The sequence below is a fragment of the Mercenaria mercenaria genome, chromosome 1, assembly GCF_021730395.1.
Source record: "Mercenaria mercenaria strain notata chromosome 1, MADL_Memer_1, whole genome shotgun sequence".
Taxonomy (NCBI): domain Eukaryota; kingdom Metazoa; phylum Mollusca; class Bivalvia; order Venerida; family Veneridae; genus Mercenaria; species Mercenaria mercenaria.
Genome location: NC_069361.1, coordinates 85,614,024 through 85,634,497, shown reverse-complemented (window position 1 = coordinate 85,634,497; position 20,474 = coordinate 85,614,024). Strand labels below are relative to the sequence as shown.

The following is a 20,474-nucleotide window of genomic DNA, read 5'->3' as shown; positions in this document are numbered from 1 at the left end:
AGCCAGGATATACGCCAGTTTCGACAGTTTTTAAGTTATTTGCAAGCAGGCAGTTACCTTACCATCGATCCTGGAAAGGACTAGTACTTGACCCTATCCTCTACAAGAAAAGGCCAAATTTCTCACATAAAGAGGCATTGTCGGTAGCGAGGCTTTGACCTATATTTCTCAATCAAAGTGATTACAGCGACCTTTGCCACCGGACCATGAAAGCAGTTGTTTGTGTGTATGTTTCTTCGGTTTTACGCCCGCTTTCAAAATTGTTTCAGTTCTTCCAGACGGGTATCGTTCCTGGAAGAAGGCGGTTTTCAGAAAATAACAGAGATCAACTTGCTTTGTATATTAACATCGACGGATTATCTTGCCGTCTGTGCATTTTTACGGTAACATGGTCATTCGTAATGGTTTTGCTAGTAAACACGTGTCCTTGACTGGGTCCTAACACTTTGGTTCACTGTCTTTCTTTACCAGAGAATCCTACTTCATCCACATTGAATATCTGTAGAATCGAAATGTACATGTAGGACCGTAACTTTAAGATTAATACGAAAACAAAGTTTAAAGTTTAAAAACACATATGTTTTAGTATATGGCATCAAATGAATGATGGTACAGTCAAACTTGTGAACAATGGTCGTCCGTTTGTTAACAGTTGACCTTTGTTCGGAGGTATATTTGCCCTGTAAAGTTAATGTAGGTTTCTAATAGAAGAATATTGCTTTTGTTCACAGAGTAGCCTTTATTTAGATATGGCTGATAACACAAGTTTGACTATGTTTTATAATTTTATAACCAGACTAACTATCTTAAACTCTTTGTTTTTTTATAACCATTCCCCCCCCCCCCCCACCAATACATGTACTGTGAAAAATGTTGTCAGTTTATGTTCCCTTATTATCTTTTATATTAGATAATTTAATTTTGATGTTAATGTTACATCAAATCTTAATGTTTCAATATGATCATTGTCATATCACGGGTTTAAAACTCCCAAAGAATTCCTCCTCAAAATATGTTTTCTTAAAAATGTACTGGCTGAATAGCGAACAATGCAGATTATGAGTGCACAGGTGCGCAGACTGTTCTTGATTTGCACTGTTTGCAAAGGCAGATACAATTGCGACTAGCAAGCTAATAGTTCCGCTTAAGCAGGTGCTATGGGCGTGAAGGGTGCTGCACATTTTACTACCTCTTATGAACAGACTCAATCAAACCGAGTCTGCTATTGTTCTTTTTCTTTTCTTTTTTTTTTGGTTGCATTCTATGCTTCCAATGGATCCTTTTACATATTTTATTAATAAAATAGAAGAAGTGGAAACTCCTCAGGCCGCTCAACACGACAAAAACGAAAATGTTGCAGGTTCGGTTTGATTGAGCTTGTTCATGGACGGTAGTGAAAATGCATGCTACCGTCCACGCCCTCTAGCCACGGGTTGAGCAGAACTCAACAATTACACATGCTAAAAGTACACACACAAAAACTGTAGACATTCGCAGATAATATTGAATGTTTTGTTTATTTATTTTCTTGGTTTTGCATTGATTTTGACTTTACGACATTATATTCAGTTATAAACCAAGGGAACGCAATCGTACACTGCCTGAGTACATAGAATTGTACATGTTACCTTCCTTGAATTGAAACTATGAGCCTGCACTTGATTATTAAAGCTATAATTCCCCGCTTAATGTTCGGGGCCTCATAACTATTGCACAATATATTAAATATTTTTTGTTTTGAAATAATTGCAAAGACATATAATCAATCAAACCAACCTGTATTGTAAATTGTTCCTATTATTATTTGATGAGATCATAAAGTCCGTTCAGTGTAAATTTTGATAAAAAGAGCTCGAGAGATTGGTGCACATTCCATGACCACACTTGAACAGACTGATCATTTCGTGTCCAGTGTTATACTTTTGATTGCGTTCTTTGCTTCCATAATTGCTTCCATAATATAGATAGTTAAGTAAGTGAAATGTTTCATTCTGTTGTATGACTGTTGTTATCACTGAATTCGTAAATGATTGTTATAAATGTAGCTTAAACGCATAGTTTGCTCTTGTAACAACATCATTTTGCAGATTCCTAAGAGAATCCCATTGCCTGTGCACTTTTTTATACGTTTTACAAATTGCACGAAGAAAAAACTGAACATTCGTGAGAGAGATAAATTTAACTCAAAAATGCTACAACTAGGTTTGGTTGAGATCCACAGAGCGGTTCATGAGAATAAGTCGTTTTTCTTTCTATTAGCTCTTGCTATCACTAATACGGGTCAGGCGATATCATCTGAATAAAATGAGAAAGACAACACACCACGTCTGGTGAAAATCCGTCGAGTGGCTTATGAGTAGTTGTTTAACGTTTTGTTTCATAATTTTAGCTCTTGAAGCCACTACAAGAGGTAGATTATAATCAATATGAGAGGTCTATACAAAGATGCTACCGACTATGTTTGGAAAGAATCAGAACGATTCCATTCGCCTTACTCGTCTTTGCAATCCTGGGAATTTTAAAAACGATCGTTATATCTGGATGGTAAACATACTGTAAATGGTGTAGTGTTTTGAACAAAATCTAAAGCACTATTCTATACAGTTAGCTTTTACACCATATCAAGATTTAATTTCACCATTTTTTTTCTAGCATAAACAAATGAATATGCGAAATAGTTAATTAATATAAGAATGCTGCTATCTAAAGTCCAATGTCTCAGCTCAATTTTGATACCATTATTATTGTTTTATCATCAAAACTGACCAAGATATGACTAGTCATCATCTATATTGTTGACCTTTCCAAAAATGAACGGTTGCCATGGAAACAGTGAAATCATATAGAGTTCAAAAGATATTTTTCATGCGAACATTTTTTATGTTGAAAGAATTGGTCCTGCCGAACAATTTGGTACCTAAAAAGTCTAGGGATGGGGGTGCATTGTAGACGTTACAAATTACAATGAAAATAATTTTGTAATTTATGTTTTATGTAAAAAATAATCGAATTTACATTTACTTGGGTAGGTAAAGTACGAGATCATAGATTGAGAGGTTTCGAGTTCTCTTTATGGCCGAAACAATTGTTTATTCTTCGTGACTGTTTCCGATGTCAATATCACCTGTTATGGCTGATTGTTTTTTCATTGGATTAAAATGTGATATAATATTACTTCTTTTGAATAATATCAGGTTCTTAACAACAGTTGTATGAAAAGGCAAAGGTATATGTTAGTACTGTGACTGATCAATACCAGCTGCATCCGAAAGTCCGCATTGCGTTAAATAAAATAATAAGTTTATGCAACAGCTTGTAGCCAAACTTACGCAACTCTTATATAGTCAAGATTATTTCAGTCGGCAAAAATGTTTTGAGACAGCAGGTTGTTAGTACGTTTCGCTTTTAAAAATAGTGATGCTGATATTATTTGGCTTAATTTTCATGCTGACGGCATCGCTGTCTACATCGCATGATATTAGTAAGTATTATTTACTTATAATAAATGAAATCAAATTTTCATGACATAATATTATAGTTATGTTAAAATTCATTACTCATTTAGGTTTTAGTTTCAACATCGTTAATATTATAACCAAGGACAAACGACAAACGCATAATTTATCAAAACCGAATTAAAACTTAACAATTTAGAGCAATTCTTACATTTCAAACTTCCAAAAGTTAAATATTCTGAGATTGCATGGACCTCGTAACTGAATTCATGAGAGTCAGCTGTTTTTATTTAATCCCTGTTGAAGACGCCTTTGAGCATCCCATACAGGAATTAGAAAATAATAAACTTCAAACTAGCTCCCTTCCCTGTGCACAAAAGAAATAGTTATATTAAATCACGTTACGTTGTAGCATCTTACATTTTACTTAAACACCAGATTGTTCAGCAGTCAGGTGTGCTATGCTTCTGCAAGTACGGTTTTACACTCTTGAAGGAAAGTGTTGCCCGGTTTGTAAACAAGGTAAAATCGGATCAAGCTTGGACTTGCATAAATTATTATTCGTAAATATACAAATGTATTAACGAGAAGATGGGTTTTATGATTAAATGTTGTGTCATCTTCTGTAAAATTAGAATTTATATCGGTTGTTCAAGCATGCAAAATATAAACAAGAATGTTATTAACACTTTAGCATTGTGTTAAGATTGATTCTGAAATTCTAATAAGTCATGGCATATCTAGAATGTAGATTGTTATTTCACATTAATTGCGACTTAAATAGGCGTTTGTTAAATATCCTTGACTCAGTGAAGTTGCCATGCACATCGCTCGCCGTATGAATGCATACTGTAGATATCTCTAAATTGTATTTTGACTTGTTATACGTGGAAATGTTGAGTTCTGTGCAGTCGTGGACGGCAACATCGTTTCCACTACCATCTATGAACGGGTTCAATCAAACTAAGATTGCAATATTCCATTTTATTTATGCCGAGCGGCCCGTGAAGTTCCCACTTTTCAGCTCACCTGAGCATTGCCCAGGTGAGTTTTTGTGATCACTCGATGTCCGGCGTCCGTCGTCTGTCTGTCTGTCTGTCAACATTTAGCTTGTGTATGCGATAGAGGCTGTATTTTTCAACTGATCTTCATGAAATTTTGTCAGAATGATTATCAAAGAAAAAGCTTGTGTATGCAATAGGGACTGCATTTTACACCGAATCTTCATTAAATTTGATCAGAATATTTGACTGGATAAAGTCTAGGTCAAATTTGAATGTGGGTTATCTGGTGTCAAAAACTAGGTCACCCGGTCAAATTTAAGAAAAACCTTGTGTACGCAACAGGGGCTGCATTTTACACATGATCTTCATAAAATTTGGTCAGAATGATAGCCTTGATGAAATCAAGGTCAAGTTAAAATACGAGTCATCTGGGTTCAAAAATTAGGTCACTAGTTCAAATCAAATTAAAACCTTGTGACTGTCAGGTTTCCTTGGCTACTCAATTCACCTAGTGCTTCCGAACAGTTGTGATATAAAAAGTGCAAAAACCTAACACCTTAATTCCCTTAACTACTATACATATATACAAATTAACTGTTGTGCAGAAAGGAAGACATTAGTAGGGTTAAATACAGGGTAAATGTAAAACAAATGTATTGGAATTATGATGTAAACTGTTAGTTTGCTTGTTGCATTCTTTGATATTAATATTTGATTAAAGAGCTCATTCATTCAAGATAATATCTATTAGCAACTGTTCTAGGACCTGTATTATATTTCGTCACTGGCATTTCAAATATGCAGCCAAATATGTAAAATTCATATTTTCGTGTTGAACTCGATACTGTATAAAACATCATGCTTGATATTTTGTCATCAAAGGGTGGCAACAGAAGAGTCACAAGAAATCAAACCAATCTCCATTAGTCTTGAAAATTGCTTTATATTTACTTCTTTAAATATAACGTATTTTTTCTATTTCTTTTTCAGATTGTTTAACAGTCCAGTGTGATTTACCTGTCTGTAAATATGGTACTTACACTCCGATAGGAGCATGTTGTCCAGTGTGCAATCCAAGTAATATTCATCTATAACTTACATTTAAATCTTATAAATTGTTTCTCGTCTGCTTAAAAGTTTTATACCAATCATAACGGTTGTTTCCGCACGCAGATTCTATAAAAGCATTCAATGTAAACTTGTTCTGAGTTTGTTTTTAAATGTTTGTATCTCTAACAAATTATTTGTTTTCGCTTAATAAACAGTAACGTTAAGTTCTCGTCAACAAGTGTCTTTGTTTAACTAGTTGGACTCAATCAACCATTTTTTGTTCCTTTCAAATCGTCAACCTCATTCAACGTGATGTTATAAGAGAGTTCCGCTTAAATTTGCGCTACGGGGTGACGGTTTTTAGTCCATTCATTGCCTACCATGCAAATGTTCCATCAAACCATGACTGATATTACTTAACGTTGTTACGTTTTTCTTCCGGGAAACTTTTCACCAACTACAGACTTTCAGTGCTGAGACTTCCTCATACTTAGACTTTGTGTTATTATTCTTTCTGATTGATTATTAACTTCATTTAATGCCGTTTCGTGTATAGTTTCTCGTAAGACTCTTTTAGGAGCGACGGTTGTTGCACCTGTAATTACTTCTCGTGAACAGACTCAATTTTGTTTTCCGGTATTTTGTAAATAAATACCCTATATTCAATTCATACAGTAGTTGAGTTTTCTATACGAAGTGTTACACAAGCTTTCCTTTGGGGAAACAATGAGACATAAATAAATTTTATATAAACTTATATAAAAGGATTTAGGTGTTTACCATTTGTATTTTCTATTAAAGTTCTACGTTTTATGATTCAATTAAGTTAACTTTATGACGCATACAATAGAAGGTAGCATCGTGGATAAGATAATTAAGTAGAGCCAATGAGAATCGAGATCCCTAGTCACGTGATGCGGTTAAACCAATCGCCGTCTTGTAAATCATTCTTGTTTTGGATGCGGAAAGGATTAGTTCAATATATATTTGCTCGTAACAACCTCCACCTTCCCCTACCTCCTCCATATTTTAGGTCTGTAGACGTTCAATTTTATTGTCGGTTTTTCTTTGGCTCTAGTTTCTTGTCGCTTGTATTATACAAATATGTCTGTGTATATATGTATTTTTAGCGTTAAATAGCTTCTAATTGTTTTGTCGGCGGTTTCTTATCGCCTGGATATAGATAACTCATACTTTTTCCTACACTTTAATGTAATTTTGTTTTCCGGTATTTTGTAAATAAATACCCTATATTCAATTCATACAGTAGTTGAGTTTTCTATACGAAGTGTTACACAAGCTTTCCTTTGGGGAAACAATGAGACATAAATTGATTCTCTTACTAATTAGGACCGAAAAAAATATTTTATCATTGGCGAAAGGGTTGCCATTAACATTTTCTACCTCCTCTATGCATAACCCAAGTAATAAATTTTACACCACATTTCTTAACATGTCGATTTAAAGATGAAAATGTACATTGTACTGTATGCATAGTCTAAGTACGCACTTGAACAAGAATTCCAGTGCTGAGACTTCTCCATACTTAGACTACGTGTTATTATTCTTTCTGATTATGCTTGATCATTGACTTCATTTAATGTTGTTTCGTGTAGAGTTTCTCGTACGCCTCTTTAGGAATGACTGTTGTTGCACATGTAATTACTTCTTGTGAACAGACTCAATTAAACCTAGATTGTTATTATGTTTCCTTCGTTGTATTTTAAGTTCCAGAGATCAAATATATTTACTTAATGAGCTTGTTTACACTGATAAATTCATTCTCTATCTAACAAGGAAAGATAAAATAGAATTTTATATTCCCAAAGATCTAAAAGATTCTATTAATTAGCTCGTTTACTCTAACAAATTTATTTTCTTACTTATAAGGACCGATAAAATATTTCATCATTGCCGAAAGGGTTGCCATTAATATTTTCTATCTCTTCTCTGCATAAACCAAGTAATAAATGCTTAACATGTCGATTTAATGATGAAAAGAAACTGTATGCATAATCAAAGTACGTACTTGAGTAAATGTGAAACTAGGGCTGTGACTTAAGATGATTAATACCCCCAAGCACCACTTTGATGTATTTTTTGTTGGATTTTACGCCGCACCGACACAAATATAGGTCATATGGCCGGTTTTCAGATTTAATGGTGGAGGAAGATACCCAGTGCCCCCTTCTTGCGTTATTTCATCAGGAGCTGGCACCTGAGCAGAACCAGCTACCTTCTATAAGTTAAGTTATTTGTAGCCAGCCATATTGACAGCTCATACCTACCCTTTTTGTATGTACGTTTTTCCGTAATGATTCGGAAAATTTGATTTTTTTTGTCATTTTTCTTTACAGAGAAACCTGGAACATGTCCTAAACCGACGGGATTTGGTATCTGTGTACAGGCGTGCTCCAGTGACAATGATTGTCCTGACAGGCAGAAATGTTGCTCCAACGGTTGTGGTAAAACATGTCAGATACCGACACCTGGTAATAATAATTCATGGTCTGGTTGTATTTATGCTGACCACTACTAGCCAGTTTTATGTCAGTTGATCTTTTAATTCTGTTCAGAAAGCGGAAACCTTGCTGACCTGCAGATTTCGAAACAATTAATACTTACTTATCTTCATTGATATCTTTTAATAGGTTAACAACATTTACACATAAAATGTATATATCCTTATTATACCTGGTATTTGGGAACATAATTCTGTTCATTCCGTAAAGTACCGTTAGATATACATGTTCTAGGAACTTTTTTCTGTTGGGATCCGGCAACGATCTTTGATCGTTAACAAAAGCATGTTCCCTCAAACCAGTCTATATATATATATATATATATATATATATAGTAGAGAGAATTAATTAATACGAACTAAATCACCACCACAATATACCAGACCAATTACGGCAAAGCGCCTAGCAGTACAAACGAACACGCACATGCCACAGCAAGTCCACTAACCCAATAAGATTAGTTTCGATACTGCTTTATATACGAGCCTGAATTGTACTACACATTCGTACTGGTTCAACATTTGCATATATATACTCAAATCTCTGTTTTCATGTCTCACAAATCAGTAGTGACTTTTTAGTCTTTATAACTGATTGGGACCAGAGAAGCTATATTTTCTCTCTCTGAAAGTAAACTGGATCTCGAGGATACATTGAATATATATAGATAATTTGTGTTAAGGGATATAATTATATTCAGAACAGTTGACTTTCCCATACGTGAGATCCGCTAGGATACAAGTTCGCATTATAAATTATTATATAGTAGAGAGAATTAATTAATACGAACTAAATCACCACCACAATATACCAGACCAATTACGGCAAAGCGCCTAGCAGTACAAACGAACACGCACATGCCACAGCAAGTCCACTAACCCAATAAGATTAGTTTCGATACTGCTTTATATACGAGCCTGAATTGTACTACACATTCGTACTGGTTCAACATTTGCATATATATACTCAAATCTCTGTTTTCATGTCTCACAAATCAGTAGTGACTTTTTAGTCTTTATAACTGATTGGGACCAGAGAAGCTATATTTTCTCTCTCTGAAAGTAAACTGGATCTCGAGGATACATTGAATATATATAGATAATTTGTGTTAAGGGATATAATTATATTCAGAACAGTTGACTTTCCCATACGTGAGATCCGCTAGGATACAAGTTCGCATTATAAATTATTATATAGTAGAGAGAATTAATTAATACGAACTAAATCACCACCACAATATACCAAACCAATTACGGCAAAGCGCCTAGCAGTACAAACGAACACGCACATGCCACAGCAAGTCCACTAACCCAATAAGATTAGTTTCGATACTGCTTTATATACGAGCCTGAATTGTACTACACATTCGTACTGGTTCAACATTTGCATATATATACTCAAATCTCTGTTTTCATGTCTCACAAATCAGTAGTGACTTTTTAGTCTTTATAACTGATTGGGACCAGAGAAGCTATATTTTCTCTCTCTGAAAGTAAACTGGATCTCGAGGATACATTGAATATATATGGATAATTTGTGTTAAGGGATATAATTATATTCAGAACAGTTGACTTTCCCATACGTGAGATCCGCTAGGATACAAGTTCGCATTATAAATTATTATATAGTAGAGAGAATTAATTAATACAAACTAAATCACCACCACAATATACCAGACCAATTACGGCAAAGCGCCTAGCAGTACAAACGAACACGCACATGCCACAGCAAGTCCACTAACCCAATAAGATTAGTTTCGATACTGCTTTATATACGAGCCTGAATTGTACTACACATTCGTACTGGTTCAACATTTGCATATATATACTCAAATCTCTGTTTTCATGTCTCACAAATCAGTAGTGACTTTTTAGTCTTTATAACTGATTGGGACCAGAGAAGCTATATTTTCTCTCTCTGAAAGTAAACTGGATCTCGAGGATACATTGAATATATATAGATAATTTGTGTTAAGGGATATAATTATATTCAGAACAGTTGACTTTCACATACGTGAGATCCGCTAGGATACAAGTTCGCATTATAAATTATTATATTGTAGAGAGAATTAATTAATACGAACTAAATCACCACCACAATATACCAGACCAATTACGGCAAAGCGCCTAGCAGTACAAACGAACACGCACATGCCAGCAAGTCCACTAACCCAATAAGATTAGTTTCGATACTGCTTTATATACGAGCCTGAATTGTACTACACATTCGTACTGGTTCAACATTTGCATATATATACTCAAATCTCTGTTTTCATGTCTCACAAATCAGTAGTGACTTTTTAGTCTTTATAACTGATTGGGACCAGAGAAGCTATATTTTCTCTCTCTGAAAGTAAACTGGATCTCGAGGATACATTGAATATATATAGATAATTTGTGTTAAGGGATATAATTATATTCAGAACAGTTGACTTTCCCATACGTGAGATCCGCTAGGATACAAGTTCGCATTATAAATTATTATATAGTAGAGAGAATTAATTAATACGAACTAAATCACCACCACAATATACCAGACCAATTACGGCAAAGCGCCCAGCAGTACAAACGAACACGCACATGCCACAGCAAGTCCATTAACCCAATAAGATTAGTTTCGATACTGCTTTATATACGAGCCTGAATTGTACTACACATTCGTACTGGTTCAACATTTGCATATATATACTCAAATCTCTGTTTTCATGTCTCACAAATCAGTAGTGACTTTTTAGTCTTTATAACTGATTGGGACCAGAGAAGCTATATTTTCTCTCTCTGAAAGTAAACTGGATCTCGAGGATACATTGAATATATATAGATAATTTGTGTTAAGGGATATAATTATATTCAGAACAGTTGACTTTCCCATACGTGAGATCCGCTAGGATACAAGTTCGCATTATAAATTATTATATAGTAGAGAGAATTAATTAATACGAACTAAATCACCACCACAATATACCAGACCAATTACGGCAAAGCGCCTAGCAGTACAAACGAACACGCACATGCCACAGCAAGTCCACTAACCCAATAAGATTAGTTTCGATACTGCTTTATATACGAGCCTGAATTGTACTACACATTCGTACTGGTTCAACATTTGCATATATATACTCAAATCTCTGTTTTCATGTCTCACAAATCAGTAGTGACTTTTTAGTCTTTATAACTGATTGGGACCAGAGAAGCTATATTTTCTCTCTCTGAAAGTAAACTGGATCTCGAGGATACATTGAATATATATAGATAATTTGTGTTAAGGGATATAATTATATTCAGAACAGTTGACTTTCCCATACGTGAGATCCGCTAGGATACAAGTTCGCATTATAAATTATATAGTAGAGAGAATTATTATTAATATATATATATATATATATATATATATATATATATATATATATATATATATATATATATATATATATATATATATATATATATACAAACAAAGTATCCAAACAAAGTACCCATTGATAATGCTTCAATCGTTTACAATGCTCAACTGAATAATGTGCAAACTGTAATGATTCTTTCATAGCCGAAATAGATCGTTGCCCAATATGACCCTCGTTTACAAGTTTTACACTGACTAGGCCTCTTGTTATGTTTGACCTGGCCGTATATATTTGTACGTATAATGATATAGGGTTTTGTTTTGGAAAGGGTGTAGTCTTGAAAATGGTTATTTCGTTGGAAACGTTTTCCCTGAATTATACATGTAGTAAGTTTTGACCAACATTTTCGTTTTTGTCGTGTTGAGCGACCTGTAAGGTTTCCACTTGTTTTATTTTGAAACATTTATGGCAGGCTTACATTAACTGTATCCGTCGTGTGTCGTCATTCAGTGTAAGGTTCGTCCACAACGACACGGTTCAAATGGTTCCGCTTAAATGACATGACCTTATCCTTATATTAACATTCTTATTTTATTAGGTTATTTAACATTGTTCTCTACAATACGGATATATATTTGGACGAGTACCCAGCTGAGAAAACCATATTGGAGAAGCCGCTAGGCGAGTTCAATATGGTTTTCTCAGCTGGGTACGCGTCCAAATATATCTCGTATTGTACAGTACAATGTTAAACAACCTTTTTATTCTATATCTATTTTATCTTACTATAATAATAGTTTAAATTAAAAATGTTTCACTGAATATTGTATTCCTGCCTTTTCTAGTTTTTCCCAGCTTTGTATGAGTGCAAATATATATTATACAGAACAATGTTAGGCCGTTAATAACCTTTTTATTCTATATTTATTTCACTTCATACGTAATATACGTAATTCATTGAATGTTGTTTTTTCTGCGTATCATTATTAAAAATAAGTATATGGTGCGACCTCCCTACAACAGCCATTTTGAGATTTGGGTGGTAATAATACTTGGCTGAGATATTATGCCCACAAACATTGTCAGCAAGTTTGGTGAGGATCGGATGAAAACTGTTCAACTTATTATAAGAGAGCGGACAAGGCTAAATTCCCCGTTTTTCGAGTAATCAAAGAGTGCCTGGTACAATTTGACTGGTTATCGAAATTGGCCGAGATGTTATGTCCACAAACATTGTCAGCAAGTTTGGTGAAGATCCAATGAAAACTGAATTAGAGAGCAGACATGTTTTGGATGCTGACCGCCCGTCCGCTGCCATCCATAATCTTCTCCATTTTGTTTCTTAACCGTTAAATAAAAAATTCAGACAGTCAGGGCTGATATCTTCCAATTTCTAGGTTTCGCCCGGAACGGCTTCTTTTAGCGACTTTTCAAATATTCCAACATCTGATGATCTTTTTTACTGTATTTTCAAGTTTTTGATTATTAACGAACGTTTTAATATCTAAACCAGATAGCAGTGTTATCACTTGAATTGTTTTTGTGTGTTGTAAACAAAAAACTCAATTTAAATCCAGATTTCAAGACGCATAATCAAGCTCTATACATAGAGCGCCTTATTCATCCGATTTACATTTGGAACATTTTCACGCGTTTCGGGATTTATCGTATGTTTAACATGGGACTGTTGAACCGTCCAAATACAGAAAATACAGGATTTTTGTACGCACGTGCATCCAAATACCGTAATATATTGTAAGGTCACGTGTTGCAAATGAACGTTTGCGATTGGATAGATAAAATAGATATAGAATAAATATGTATATTTAACTCACACACTAAAATTATTTATTTATTTTGCTGCGTTTCGTTGAACCAATTTCGTTCAAGTTCGTGCATATTTCATGATGTTTTTCAGAATGTCCAATTACATGTGTAAGGCCTAACTGTGATAATTCTTACACACCAAAAGGCGAATGTTGCCCAGTCTGTCCTCCAGGTATTTCATGATTATAATATTTTTATTTTTAAACTTCTTTTGTAATTCGGGTCTTAAATTCTTATTTTTAACAAGGAAAAATAAATTCTAGATCCTGCAGGTCGCTGTTCAAGTATATCTTTATGCTGCTATTTCAATAAATAAATGTACAATTAGTTTTGAAACTCACAAAAGATCGTAATGATTTATACGTATAGTTTCCTATAACCGACATTTTTTAGTGCCTTATGCTTGATCTTTTGCTAGGTTTATTTGAAAATTTGGAACTCACTCTATGGGAAAATTACAACTTTGAATACATTTTCGCAAATAGAATATTTTCCACAATGTAGATACTTTTGAAACTTCTCACAGTCGTAAATAAACATAAAGCCTACAGCATGGAGAAATAAAATGTATAGGTCCGTGTGCTTGGTTTTGAGATATGATAAAAAAGATCCGCGCATTTTAAGCTGATTGATTTTGGGAGATTATTTGGAATAATTGTTAAGCAATCCGTCTATAATATTTTTCCGTTACATCTTTTTTATGTTGTGGGCCTACTTTGAATATGCGTGGCTCTATAGCCGTGTTTGGGGTACTCAGTGCTTCCCGGAAATCTACCCTTACCTTTTATCTTTGGTATATCTTGATAGAACTGTTATATAGAACTTGCTTATCTATGGGTGATGCCTAAATCCAGTGAAAAACTCGTCCTTTGGGTAGACTAGAAATGCCTTATACCAAATTTTGATCTTTATCCAAAATAACGTTGCTGTTTTATTAATTTCAATCACATGTGGCCATAAATTCATAGAATGGTTTCTATTTCCGCACACTAAGTCCAGGCTTAGTTCCACTCTACCTTATTTGGATAAATGACGTTACGCTATTATTTCCGATTTATCAAATGTACAAAAACATTTATTTCACACACCTTATGTCAGTGTTTAAACAAGTTCTTGCAAACACGAAAGATGAAATAACAACTGGACTTTTTATGACTGTATATAATTAGGTTTAAAATGGGAAATACTAAAAATCTTCTTTATTACTAGATTTTTACCTAGGAATATAATAATCGCCCCCTTAATACAGAGACGTACTATAGTCTTTTATTATCCGCGAATGGTGCCTTTAACCCTTACACTGCTAGATTTCTATAATGAACTTGTCCATCTTTCAATTTGGACAGTGCCATTAACTATTAAAAGGGGTACTTACCAAAAAGATACTAACTGAATGGCGAACAGTGCAGACCATGATCAGACTGCATGGATGTGCAGGCTGATCTTGGTCTGCACTGGTCGCAAAGGCAGAATCACTTGCCGCCAGCAGGCTAAGTGTTAAGGGGGCGAATAATGTGACCGCGGAACATTGATAAAGTACTTGGACAAGCAACTTTCCGAGTTTATAACATGATGAATAATAAAGTAAGTCATCTGTTACAAATGTGTGGTCAGATATTTTCATATATTTAGTTAATGCACAAAATCATATAACAGCTAAATGATAAATATTATTTTTGTTTCGAAGACATATGCCATGGTATTTGTGGTGGAATTGCTGGTTTCCGTTGTCCTGTTGGCCACACTTGCAACTTTACGGGAGATTTTCCAGATGCCAGTGGAATATGTTGTAAGAATGAACCGGAGCCAGATCCAAAACCTTTGAAAGGTAAAAATAATGAAACCTACTACAAGTAATTATAACTCTTTCTATTAATACCGGTATCACAAAAATATGTACCGAAGAAGACAAAACGCTTTATCTGGAATTAAAATTGAAAAAGATAACAGTTGTAAGACAAACATTAAAACGAAATAGGTCATATTGTCACAAGATATATCCGTACGATAAACATAATTATGTGTATATTGTAAATATATTTTAAGTGTTATATATACAAATGGATCTGAATTAAGTATTTTACTGAAAGAAAGAATATTACAATACGTAGTGTATTTCGCTTTATGACATAGAGGATATTTGTTTGGTTCAGTGAAATATCAGTTTTATTTCACAAGTGAGCATCAAAAACAGATATTTTCACGAGTGGCGTAGCCACGAGTGAAAATGACTTTTTTTGGTGCTCACGAGTGAAATAAAATTGATATTTCACTGACACAAACAAATTTTCTTTTTATTTCATGTGTAAAACTCTACTTTTATTGCATAATTTATAAAATGTCGAAAATCGCGGGAAAAGTCAGCAGAAAGCATAACACAAATAAAATGACGTCATAGTCATTAGGGTCCCCGGTGTTCATAACGCTCGGTATACAATTTGACTCTAATCGCGACGGAGGACCGGAACTAGTTCGGCAAAAACAGTGAAAAATAAAAATGATAATCTATTGTTTCAAAACTTTGGATTATCACTTTTATTTCACTGGGAAAACTTTATAATTCACTGGAAAACATAAAATAAATTATGTTTATTTTAGACTGCCTACAGCCAAAGAAATCTGGTCCATGTTTAAAAACAACTCCTAGATACTTCTACAACACAGATACATGTCAGTGTGAATCTTTCTTTTGGGGTGGTTGTCATCCAAATGAAAACAATTTTCTTAGTCTCGCCCATTGCAAAGCATCATGCGAGATACCAATGAAATATAACCCTGCTTGTGAAGATCCGAGATTTCCAGGGCCTTGCAAAGCACGGATGTCTAGATGGTTCTATAACACAACATCTTGCAAATGTGAAGGCTTTTTTTACGGCGGTTGTGATGCCAACGCTAACAACTTTCTTAATAAAGAATGGTGTGAAACAAATTGTAAATGTTTAGATGTCTGTAATCTACCAATAAAACCTCATGGCGATGGTGATATCATGTGCCTTGCCTATATTCAAAGTTACGGTTACAATTCAACATCAGGCAAATGTGAGAAGTTTATCTACAGTGGGTGTGGAGGAAATGCTAATCGATTTGAAACACTTGAAAAATGTAAACAGCGTTGTGAATATACTGAATGTGGGACTCAGCCTTTATGCGTTAAGCCAGCAGATCCAGGTCCTTGTAAAGAATTTGTTAAAAGATATTTTTATGACGCATCAGACTGTAAATGCAAAATGTTCCGATACGGTGGTTGCTATGGAAACAGCAATAACTTCCCAAGCAAAGAAATGTGTAAAAAGTCATGTGGTAGTACATGTCCATTATGCTCAAAGCCAATTAACGTCGGTTCATGCAAAACGGCAGAAAAGCGATTCTATTACGACTCTATTACAAACAAATGTAAACCATTCAGAGGATGTCAACCGAACGGAAACAATTTCAGAAAGAAGAGGCCGTGTAACAAATTATGTAAAAAGCCTGTCTGCTCTCTTCCGGCTTTTACTGGCACGTGTAAAGCTGCGATTAAGAGGTATTACTATGATGCCATCACCGGAAAATGTCATACATTTTTTTGGGGTGGATGTAATTCGAACGGAAATAACTTCCGTACTCTCAAGGCATGCGCGAGAAAATGTATGAAATAGAAATAACTTGTCTGTAAACGGATCTCTTAAATGTTTGATAGATCGGAATGTTATGAAACAATAATGTAAATATCCAAGATGTGAATACAAGGACACGATTCAATTACAGTTATACAGTTCTACATGTAAATGACCATCTGATAGCAAAATATAGAATATATATATACAATACGTTAATCGCATTTCAATATCTAATTTTGCAAAATAATCGATTATGCTGGAAGATCTTCTTCATGCGCTCCTTTTATGCCCATACCTTTAGACAGAAGGTTTAGAAATGAATATATTATAACATGTAGAGCGTTTGATTTGGTTTTGCAAGCCAATACGATTAATTCATGGGAATATAAATTCTTAGAGTTTCAAACTTGAACATGAAATGAATGAAAATTGCACTGATTCGTTTTGATTTAACTTTGTGAATTGACCCAATCATTCAATTTGCAAAATATAGTCCACCGCGAAAATTAATGATTTTACAGTATATTAGTCTCGAAAATTTCGAAATCATAAGTACGCACTCGATCTGCAAATAAATAATGCAGATGCCATTACACTTAAGAGGTACACACGTGCCCTGCTGACTGAACCCGTAATACAAATGGGTTTTCTACATGTTTTAAAATCATTAAATTGTGGAAATCAATATAAACGAAAAATATCCAAACACTGTCTGTGTATATCGCTTTTATAGTAAAGGACCGTGTTAATATATTAACTGATAAAATTGAAGATCTTTCAAAAGTTGTTAAAAACTGAATAATATTATTATTGTTGTTTTTGGTTAACACAAACAGACTTAAGCGTTTGCAAAGGTACTCTACTCAAAGAGTAAAACGCAAAACACTTTTTGTTTGATATAAAATTAATTATGTCATTTTTCAGGTGATGTCGCGCTACGTATACACCCAAAACCGTTGAAACAGAAATATCTAGACTGCGGTCCTGTAACTGAATATTGTTGGATTAACAATTTGGTCCGTTTGTCTAATTATGAAAAGGTAGTTCGATCAGTACGCTATCTCTCACAACTAAATAATAATTTGCAAATGAGATCTGCAATACTCGAACAATATGTAAATAGGATATTTATTATATCATTCTTATCTTTTTGTATTTCCTAACATAATGAGTCATCTGAAATTCTAAACTGATACTTTATCACGTTTACAAGCTTTAACAAAAATGATAGAATATATCAAGCTGTTCCTGCGATAAACTGAGATATAAAAATAAGATTATCCCTTGCGACGTATTGTGTGCATTTAAAATCGCACGTGTCCTTTTAAGGAAAATGTCAAGCAATGTTAATGCAACATATACAAACTGTTTAAGTAATGTATATGCAGCCACCAGTTGTGTATCGGTAAGGAATGAATATTATCACTGTATGACCGTCTTCTCGCGTCGGATAAACATGTTTGCGTGACATCGTTCTTTCAACATAAAAGTGATGCCTTCTCAACCTTTTGACTTGCAAGACGGGGTTACCAGATGTTCATGCAAAAAAATAGATAAGACGACATTACAATGCAAGGACGAGAACATAAAGTCCGATTATTTTTTCAAACTTACTATTAACACATGAATGTTCTTTCCATAAATAAATAAAAACGACACAGTTAAAATCCACATTATATTATCTCAAAATTTGATAAAGTTTCATGTCTGCGTCTGGACTATATTAACATAATAAAAGTTTATCACAACAGTATCTTTTTTGTTAAATGTACTTGGCTCGTGGACATAACCAGTAGGCGGCAAGTACGCACATCGTCTGATCACGGCCGACAAAATCACCTCTAGCCAATTACATCCCTGACTTTATGTATTTAAGTTCACGATGTCTAAGTCGTGGCAACATGAACGAATATTTTCAGTTTTCTTTTCTCAGACAACCTTCAAAGTAGAATGTTCGTCCATTTTGAATGTTGCCGGGCAATAGGCAATCGTTTAAAGCCACTTTTACGTAAAGATTTAATACAATTGTGACATATTTTAAACATGTGCATTATTCTTATACTTTTTCATATGTGTGTGATAAAAAGTGGGCCAAAATATCAATCTTATAGTAAACTTTCCGCAAAAAAAAGAAACACAGTAAATGTGAGCTGTATTTTGCTAATCGTAATCCTCCAAAACACGCTTCTCTTAAAGACTTTTTCACCCTTCCATTTCATTTTTGGAACAAGGAACAAAAGGTCAGCGAGAAATGAGTTTTTTCGCACAAACTGCAAAACTATCACTTATAAAAATGTCATTGAAACCCATTTGTTAACACTGAACACTGACAAAATCCCGTCGTATTATATCCTTTGGAAGCATAAAATGAAACCAAAATGAAACCAAGTCACAATAGAGCACAGTCTGTGTATGAGAGGTAAAGAAATTTGCAGCACCTCTCACAACTTCTCAGACTTTTCACAAGTCAACCAATTAAAATAAATGAGATTGGAAGATGGAACAGATGTAATACTTTCACAAGTAGACCTATCACGAATAATCGATATTTTGATCTTACTCGTAAACAAATGTACCTTTATTACATGTTTCAGCAATATACAATATTTGTCATTCCGTGTAACTGTAACATATATATCATTCTAACACGACCAGCGAATAACCCACATACATGTAGAGTAAAATCTATCTCGGGTTATTCTGCAATAAACCACTCGCGTGCAATGACGTCATCCGATCCAGGTGCGTAGAACGGTCGTAAAAGGTAGTTATCATTTTTTTTCTAACACTGTTGATACTTGTATGTCGTGTTAGAATCGAAATAACAAGTTCCCAAGTGTGATTTATCGTAGAATAACCGTAGTTTTTCGTTCTTATGCGAAACAATATTTCACTCAGGCATACGGCCTCCGTGATATATTCTTACGCATAAGAACTAAAAACACGGGTTATTCTACGAAAAACCACACTTGGGAACTTATTATTTCTTAAGTAATATGCATGTATAATAGGTTGATAAAAAACTACGGCTAGGCCACGTAAACATTCAAGACAGTGACATCGATTCATGGCAAATTTATTGTTCCTTTTGTTATACTTGCGCCGTGATCATTGTCGCGTGCTTTTGCTATAATTAATGCCATAAAAGTTCAACATGGTTTAAAATAACTCAAATGTTACTTCATGTTCATTTATTATTTTGTTGGATGTAACGTTGCACCGACACAATTACAGGTCATGTGGCGACTTTCCAGCTTTGATGGTGGAGGAGGACCCTAGGTCTCCGTGCATTTTTTCATCACGAGCGGGCACCCAGGTAGAACCACCGACCTGCCGTAAGTCAGCTGGATGGCTTCCTCACATGAAAAATTCAACACCCCGAGTGAGGCTCGAACCCACATCGAATGCGGGCAAATGATTTGAAGTTAGCGACCTTAATCACACGGGCACGGAGGCCCCCGTACTTCATGCTGACGTTAACAAACTCACGAACCATATATTTTCAAAATTGCCGGACTATTCCATAATCTGTATTTTATTGCTGCTTTACCATACGTCGTAGGAGACCTAACACATTGACAACATTCGCAGTTCAAACGAAGGGCATGTTTAACTAAAAACAAGCAAATTCTGTATTTTTCCTTTAAAAAATACGTCAGCCGCCGAAACATATG

At 34.5% G+C, this 20,474-nt stretch overlaps 1 protein-coding gene across 3 annotated transcripts; it reads left to right on the top strand.

Moving 5' to 3' along the window:
* The first annotated feature begins 3,343 nt into the window (after positions 1–3,343).
* LOC123531748 (actinia tenebrosa protease inhibitors-like) lies at positions 3,344–18,548 on the top strand. 3 transcript variants are annotated; one of them, XM_053553084.1, is made up of 6 exons: positions 3,344–3,481; positions 5,450–5,536; positions 7,867–8,001; positions 13,293–13,373; positions 14,889–15,029; positions 15,800–18,548. In XM_053553084.1, the coding sequence occupies exons 1-6, from the start codon at positions 3,418–3,420 to the stop codon at positions 16,837–16,839; spliced, it is 1,548 nt and encodes a 515-aa protein (XP_053409059.1). In that variant the 5' UTR covers positions 3,344–3,417; the 3' UTR covers positions 16,840–18,548. The 3 variants fall into 3 exon arrangements, with proteins under 3 accessions (XP_053409059.1, XP_053409062.1, XP_053409063.1); XM_053553087.1 differs by lacking the exon at positions 13,293–13,373; XM_053553088.1 differs by lacking the exon at positions 5,450–5,536 and having other exon boundaries at positions 3,365–3,481.
* The last annotated feature ends 1,926 nt before the right edge of the window (positions 18,549–20,474 follow it).